The 7,959-nt window shown below is 60.0% G+C and overlaps 2 protein-coding genes across 2 annotated transcripts; both read right to left on the bottom strand.

Annotated features, from left to right (window-relative positions):
- Window positions 1-172: 172 nt before the first annotated feature.
- TRAVEDRAFT_86592 (uncharacterized protein) lies at window positions 173-460 on the bottom strand (the record flags this gene model as incomplete). Its single annotated transcript, XM_008043114.1, has 2 exons — window positions 173-292; window positions 368-460. Coding segments are annotated over 2 exons (213 nt in total), but the record flags the coding sequence as incomplete, so codon positions are not given.
- Window positions 461-1,167: 707 nt separating this feature from the next.
- TRAVEDRAFT_129862 (3-hydroxy-3-methylglutaryl-coenzyme A reductase) lies at window positions 1,168-5,249 on the bottom strand (the record flags this gene model as incomplete). Its single annotated transcript, XM_008043113.1, has 7 exons — window positions 1,168-1,552; window positions 1,606-2,458; window positions 2,521-3,472; window positions 3,531-3,794; window positions 3,875-4,405; window positions 4,465-4,821; window positions 4,947-5,249. 7 exons carry the CDS (start codon window positions 5,247-5,249, stop codon window positions 1,168-1,170), a joined length of 3,645 nt encoding a protein of 1,214 aa, XP_008041304.1.
- Between the last annotated feature and the right edge of the window lie 2,710 nt (window positions 5,250-7,959).

Raw genomic sequence — 7,959 nt, 5'->3', positions numbered from 1 at the left:
CCTTACATGTTTACTTACTAGTACTTGTAGCCTCTCTTTGTGCGGCTTACAGGTACAGTACTATGCAATCATAGTCGTTCTCTCACAGACTGAAGACCTCTCTTTGTGCGGCTTACAGCCTTCCAGGTTCAGAGTTCATCATCGAGTTGGCAAAGTTTGCGTTTACGGAAAAGCTGTTCAGCTGCGCCGAGATCTGCGTGAGAATGGCCGCAGTCGCGTCCTCTGGCTGCTGCTGGAGCAGCTTGTACGACTCGATGTTGAAAGCCGTAAGGATGGCAGAGAACAGACCGGCCTGTGGAACACCACATGGTGTAAGCGAAAGGCCTAGCACAGCCATTGTCGAGTAAGGTGGTCAAAGAGAACTCACGAAGACGAGGAGGGTGTCGATCTCCTCCTTCCAATCCTGGATCATGTCCTCGTCGTATTCCCGCAGCGCCTTAGCGCACGCAGCCCAAGCTTCAGAGCTCTCCCACACGGGTTGGCCGTGGACAGAGTGGCCCTGCTCGTCACCCGCATGTCGGCGCCGTTTGTGACTATGCGCGCGATTCATCGTCTGCACTGGTGGGGTAGGACGTGGCCGTTGGGATGAGCAAGGCGTTTCTGGAGACTCGGACTCAGAACCAGGCAGAGCTCATCATCTTATATTGCCGAACAGTGCCCCTGGCGCTGCGCCATCGCACTTCTTATTGAACGTTCCGGCATAAAGCACAAAATTGAACACCGCGAAGGTCGACGCACAGCCGCCACGGAACACCCGAGACCGTGCCGCGGGACACACACAGACGCACACGCACGCACGCACCAAGACGCACCACTGACGGTCTATGTACGCGTGAATTCATCCGCGGATAAGTACATTGTGAGTACGGGTAATTGATGGGGTAAGTACTAGGTAATCGTGGGTACGGGTAATGTTTGGTGGGTGCGGGGGTAACGATGCCGTCAAAGCCATGCGAGGGGGCGTAGGAGTGGGCAGAGCAGGCGGAGAGGGAAGCAAGAATGCGCGGAGCCGCTACTAACAGTACATAGTTCAGATACCAGAGTCGGACGAAAGCGCGCCGCGGCCCGGCCCAAGTCCCAACAACAGCACGGCTGCGCGTCACGAAAGGGAAAGCTAAGCAAGAAGTGACGCGCGTCGACAAGCACCGACACCGACGGCGAAAGCGTCTACTTCGAGTCGACGTTGTACGGCTGTGCGCCGCTCGTGGGCGCTACCACAGGGAACTGGGGCGCAGTCTCCTCGGGGCCCGGAGTTTGCGGGCGGGAGGGCATCGGCGTGTTCAGCTGCGAGCGGTTGTGTGCCAGATGCGCGCGGACGAGATGGCCCGCCGCGAGCGCGGACATGAGCGAGAGCTCGCCGGCCATGACGGCCGCCGCGATAATACGTGCGAGCTGCTGCGCGTTCTGGCCGGGGTTCGTAGGGTGCGCGCCACGGACGCCGAGCAGGTCGAGCACGGCCATTTGGGGTGCGAGGATCGTGCCGCCGCCGACGGTGCCGACCTCGATACAAGGCATGGTGACAGTCATGAGGAGGTCCTCGCCGTTGTTCGTTCTGCAAATTCGAATCAGAACGAGTATACATACGGAACAAGTGGACAGACTTACGGCTCCATGAGGGTCATGCAGTTCGAGCTCTCGACGTTCTGCGCCGGATCCTGACCGGTCGCAAGGAAAATCGCCGTGAGGATGTTCGCCGCGTGCGCGTTGAAGCCACCAACGGAGCCCGCCATCGCACTACCGACGAGGTTCTTCTTAATGTTCACGTTGCACAAGCTCTCGACCGTCGTCTTCAGCACGCTCTTCACAATCTTGCCAGGGATGACCGCCTCCGCGACGATGCTCTTGCCACGGCCCTCGATCCAGTTAATCGCCGCCGGCTTCTTGTCCGTGCAGTAGTTGCCCGAGAGGCACAGTACGATCATGTCCGGGAACTCCCGCCCGAGCAGCGCGAGCGCGGCCTCCGTCGCTTTCGAGATCATGTTCATGCCCATCGCGTCACCGGTGCGTGTTGCGAAGCGCACGAACAGCGTCCGCCCGGCCAGCGCGCACTTGATCTTGAGCAGCCGCGCAAAGCGCGACGTCGACTCGAAGGTCTCCTTGATAGCCTCGTAGCCTTCTGTCGACTCGATGAACGCCATCGCCTCGGCCGCACGCACGACCGACGGGAAGTCAATAGCCGGTCCGCGGGTCATGCCGTCATAGGTGAGGACGGTAGTGACACCTCCGCCAGCGTTCAGGGCCTTGCACCCGCGAGAAGCCGACGCGACGAGAGTGCCTTCAGCGGTAGCCATCGGGATGGGGTACATGAGGCCGTCGATCTTGAGGGGTCCAGCGATACCGAGAGGCAGAGGCATGTAGCCAATCACGTTCTCGCAGCACGCACCCATGACGCGCGAGTAGTCGTAGTCCTTCATGGGCACAAGCGAGCCCTCCAGCGTCTTCGTCCGCGATGCGCGCGCTATGGAGCCCAGTCAGCATCTGTTTCATTTGCTGCATACCACGGACAACACGAAAACTCACAGATGAGCGCACGCCGGATCTTAACAGCCCGGTCAAGGTCGCCGAGCATCTTCTCCAGCGCGTACGCCGCGATCTTGCCCGTCTGCGCAAGGAGGATGACCTCCTCGTCGTTGAGCATCTTCAGCGCAACTGCTACTGGCCGAGGTCCATTCTCGAAAATGTCCACACACTCCGCGAGCGAACGAACGTCCATCTGCACCGGTTCGGGCGTCTCGGGGGTGCGCGGCTCGATGGGAGCGGGCGAGCGAATGGGAAGGCGCTCCGAGAGCTTCCTGTCAATGGTCTCCAGGTTCAACGGGCGGCTCAAAACCGATGACGGCGGCTGCACGACGGGCGCGACCTCGGGCTCCGTGATCGGGGCTGGCTCGGGGGCTGCTATGACGGGCGCGGCGCTGGCCATGATCATGACTGGCGCGGGCCTGTGCTCCTCTTCCTCGGGGTCTTCGTGCTCGAAGAGCTTGACGGAACGCGCACGCGAGCGGAAGCGCACACCCTGGGTACGCACAGCACGTACTGCCGCAAGACCAGAACCGGCCGCAATACCTTTCAGGAGGTACCCGTTGAGCGCGACGCTGACAGCGAGCAGGGCGACGATCCACTTCGAGATGACAGGGTCGCCGACAAGCGAACTCCATGAAGACATGAAATTCTCGATCGCCTCGCCGGTGTCCGCGTTGGAGGCGTGAGGGGAGGCAGTGGCGATCGGCGTGGCGTGAACATAGACGGGCGGCGCAAACTTGACAACAAGCTGGATAGGCTCGCCAGTTTGTGCTTGCTCAGACACAGCGAGGTTGGCAAGAACGCTCGCAATCGCGGGGGTGGTGATGTCGACACGTGGGGCGGGGACAACCTCGGCGGAGCGAAGCGGGTGCCTCTGGTGGCGGGCGTTAGTCGTCGCGGGCGTCAGGGTCGTGCAGAAGTTGAGGATGTGCAGAGTAAGGAAAGAGGCGATCTGGAAACAGGTAAGGTGAATGAATATCGGCACAGCCACCGGTGGGAGAAGCGCGTACCAAAAGCAACTTCAGCCTCGCCATCGGGTTCTCCACCTCTTCCATCCGGGGGCCGTCCTTGAGAAGAGAACCCTTCACGCCGATAACGGACGCCGACACCCGCTCACGCAGGTTCTTAGGCTCGTGCGACTCCTCCGCGCGGAGGTTGGTCTTGCTGGCCGTGCGCGACAGAGCGCCGCGCACAGCCGTACCATTCGCAGTCACAGCGGTAATCGAGCTGGAACGCGAACGGTTCATCTCGTGGACCTTCTTGATACGGCGAACCTGATCAAGTAATAATGTCAGAAAATAGACTTACATGACGCGTACTCAACAAACACAGTGACAAGCGGGAAGACACGTACCTCAACCATGACAGTCAGGACCGCCGTGTAGAGCGTGAACGTCATGACGCAGTCCGTCGCGAGGGCAACAGCAGCGACCGCGCAGAACTCCTTCAGGCCGCCGACACGGCTGTAAACGCCGACAAAAAGCACCGCAATCTCCAGCGCGTAATCGCGGAGGATAACGTTCCCGACGCGGTCCAGAGCCTCCAAAATGACTTCGCCTGAAGGCTTCATCCGGCCGTTCTCCTGGGGCTTGATCATGTGGGGGTGGGCCAAGACAGCACGAGCAAGACGGAGGGGCTTGTCGAATCCAACTGTGCATACGAGGAATGGCAGCGCCTCAGTCAAGGCGATGGGGTCCAGAGGAATGTCGAGCGAGCGGCAAATCGGGAGCGTGAAGAGGAACGAGATGAGCGCAGACGAGAAGATGCCAGTCGACAGCCAAAAGTTCGACCCGAGAGCACGGGAAGACAGGAACAGTCTGGCGAAGGTGACGTGCATCAAGATATAGCCCGTCAGGACAACGAGGATATCCAAGGAGTCTGCCTTCTGCAAAAGGGAGTTAGCAAGGTGTATTTGGAAACCTAAGTTGCTCGTGTGACACGTACCTTGGCGAGCTCGTAGAAACGCAGCACGAGAGCGCTGAGCGCATAGGCGACCCACTTGCTGCTCTTCATCTCTCCAATGCTTACATGACGCTTGCCGGCATCGACTTCGTATTTCACACCATCAACGAAAATGGCGTTTTCCCGCCTGAAAGCGCCGACCCAATCTTCACGGGCGCCGGGTTTGAATGACAAGGTGAGAGTGGTGGACGCGCCAGGCTCAGAAACACTGGTGAAGCACGCGACAGAGGACTCGTTGGAACCGGCGTAGTGGCAGATTGACGGGTAGGCCTTGCCAGAGAGCGAGGGAAGCTCCGACACGAGGTGCTGCCCGACGGCGGACGCGTCAAGAGGGGTAGCCTATAAGCATACTGTCAGCAAATGCACGCCTTTCACAAACATGCCTGGGGGAGTGCTGCCACGGAGATAGGCCAGCAAGGGCGAGAAGAAGGCGCGGTAATGAAGTAATTTGATGTGACACGTACCGTGCGCGCCTTGTCATCCAGGCTGAACACGAGCTGCTGCAGCTCCAAAGCCTTAATTCCATCCCCGGCACGCTTCCACGCATCAGCCCAGTCGTGCTTGGTGACGGCGACCCATTCTCCGTCAGTCAGACGCGCATAGGCAGGTCGGAGGGCGGGCGGCTGAGTTGCCTCGAAGAATGACGAGTGCTTAATCCCAGAGAGTATGTGGAAGTATGCAAGGGTGGCGAGGACGAAGACAGTGACGATGCATTCGATGGGTGAGTAGACGGTGTGCGTCGAAAGTGGGCGCAAGAGAGCGCGCATTTTGACGGCGACTTTGGGGGTGATGAATTCGAAGGGCGCCCCAATAAATGGAGGGAATAAAAAGTCTAGCCGGAGGTATTAGCAGGTGCTGCAGGAGCTGGAGCAAGGAGGAGAGGAACGCGTCAGAATCGATGGGAGATATAGTGGTGCGAGCGAACGCGAGTGGGACGAGTCGCGCACCTTGCAGCAGACCCGCGGGGCGGGGGCGGTATAGTGCGTCTAGGGCGAACGAAGGGAAGATGGGGCTGGCGCGGTTGAATGCGCCGTTGAGCGGGACGCCGAGGAGGGCTTGGAGGGCGTTAAGGAGGGGAGGAGGGAGAGGGAGGGAGGCCCTGGGGGATGGGGACGAAGGAAAGGATGTGGGACGATCGGCCTCGAATTATTATACCCGCTAATATCTCATCAACTCCCTCCCTTATTTGGTAACGCACACTTCTCTTCTCACATCACCGGCAGGCGCCCAGCCGCCCCGAGTCCGTCTCCGCCTCCGTTCATCCCTCCGTGCATCCCTCTCCGGCCACCAGACACTGACAGCGCTCGGCGGTGCGCTGCTCAGGAGGCGTCCATATCAAGGTCATCGAGATCGGCCTTGTCTCCTGCTAGTCTATGTTCCTCCCGGCTCTGCGGCTGCACTAGCATCTGACTTACCCTGCTATTGTGCAGGCGTATTGTCTTAACCTCGGTCTTCATCTCAGCAAGTCAGGCCACCCCCTTGATCATCTCTTCCCAAACTAGCGCGAAGTCCATCTTGTCCTCGCGCTGCGGCGTTTCTCGACTTATCGCTATGCATACCAGCGCCTCGCTGTCAAAGTATGACCACAGGCGCCCGCGGGATGGTCCATCTCGGCGCAAACCATAATCCCCCGGACCTAACGGTCTCGCCGTGTCGAACGTACCGGTGGTCCGCAAAGCACCAGATGCAAGGTGCCCTCTTGCCGAACTTCACCATAGGACGTGCTAACGCACGCGACGTAGCACGCCTCGAGGGGCGCCGCAATCGCACGCGCGCCCCGAAATATCCACAATCTGCTTTTGCATCCGAATCAGGGATTGCGCTGCGCCTCTGCCGTACCTGATTCCTCCGCAGACGTGCTGGGCCTTGCTCGACAGCTGCTGTCTGCTGCTCTTCGTCATAGATGTCCTCACAGTGGGCCAGAGCTACTCCGCGACTCGTCCCATGGAAGAACGTCATGGAGAGTTGAGCGTCGACTGTCCGCGCTTCATTGAAGCGTCCTACCTATCTACACCGGACTTGTGCATAGTACCACCACGGCAGGATGTCGGTGAGCCACTGCAGTGGTGTTCTTGTGAGTCGTATGATCCGTCTCTAGGCTAATGTACAACGTCCGTCCAAGAAACCTTCGACGTATGCAAGCCTACAGTAGCGCCGATCACCCGTCTTTACAGAACCCGTTACGATACAGGCCTTCCATCTTCAATTTCGCCAGTCCCACGCCCGCGGCTTCGCCGTCTCCGCACGGGCACCCAACTCGCAACCGCGCAGTCTTCTCCTGACGGAAGTGGCGCGACTCTCTGTGCCCCTGGAGCTATTCTTTTACTCGTCTCTCGTACACGATGCATCTTCAGGTCATACACCTCTCGTAGACCTCGCGCGGCGCTCCGTATCCTGTCGGTCCCACGCTGCGCACCATTTTCGCCATAGGCGCGGACGTCGTCAAAGTCACCCTGCGCGCGCTCGCTGCGCTACGTACCGGAGCAGTTTCAGCCCGCCTCCGCGTCTACACCAGCGCGCCCATGACGCCGCAAGCACGCGGGACGCAGCGCACGCACCGTGAGCAGCCGGAAATTCCGGACGCAAGGCACCTTCAAGGCATCACCCATCTCGGAGGCGAATACCGCTGCCGCTGCGACTCTAGAACCCGCCCCTTTGGCCGAGCAAGACGCGAGCCAGTGGCATGCCGCGACAGTACATAAACATAATCGCCTCAGGGCACGCACTCTTCTCGCCTCCCGCACAGGCTCCCGACTAGCCCGTACAGGCAGGCACAAACCGTGGCCCCGCCTTCTAGTGCCCCGCGGCGCGCCTGGCGGAGTTGCGGACCCACACACGCCTACAATGCGCGTGCCTCGCGGGTCTTGGCCCGGGGGAGCGATCCCGAATCACCAGTGGCAGCATCATCGGTGCAACACGATCGGAGGCGACGGTGCTCTTGTCCGGGTTTCATGTGGGCGGCGGTTTTGGTGTTGTGCACGCCACTGGGCTAACGGCCGGGATGGGGACACGTGCGGGACTAGCTGTTGTAGCGCGGCTGCGCGCATCGATAAGGCGGCGTGTGTATGGAGGCCGTCTGCGTCTGGTTGTCGACGTGTATGACGCCGGGGCTGTGGTAGATTTGCTCAGCAAGGTCTGTCTCCGGGTGTTCTGGTGTGCTGCGTACGTACCTATTCAGGGATCCCCTGGACCAAGTCCTCGCTTTGAACTTACCCTCGCCTGTGTCGTGCCGTCACGAAGTGTCCCAATCGCGCAGCACTAGGCTACACTGGCATCGATGGGCCTGTATCTTTCCACGCCATGGCATCCTTAGCCTCGCACTATGATAGCGACCGCCCGGAGCACTGCAAGCGAGCCACTAGAACCAGGCACATGCATGAACCCGTCTACACTTGCTGCTATGCCGCGGTGGGCGGATACGCCTAGCGAAGGGCTTCGAGGACGGAGAAGGCTTAGATGGTGATTATCTATGGTCAG

The sequence above is a fragment of the Trametes versicolor genome, assembly GCF_000271585.1.
Source record: "Trametes versicolor FP-101664 SS1 unplaced genomic scaffold TRAVEscaffold_9, whole genome shotgun sequence".
NCBI classification, from domain to species: domain Eukaryota; kingdom Fungi; phylum Basidiomycota; class Agaricomycetes; order Polyporales; family Polyporaceae; genus Trametes; species Trametes versicolor.
This window is presented reverse-complemented; position numbering and strand designations above follow the sequence as displayed.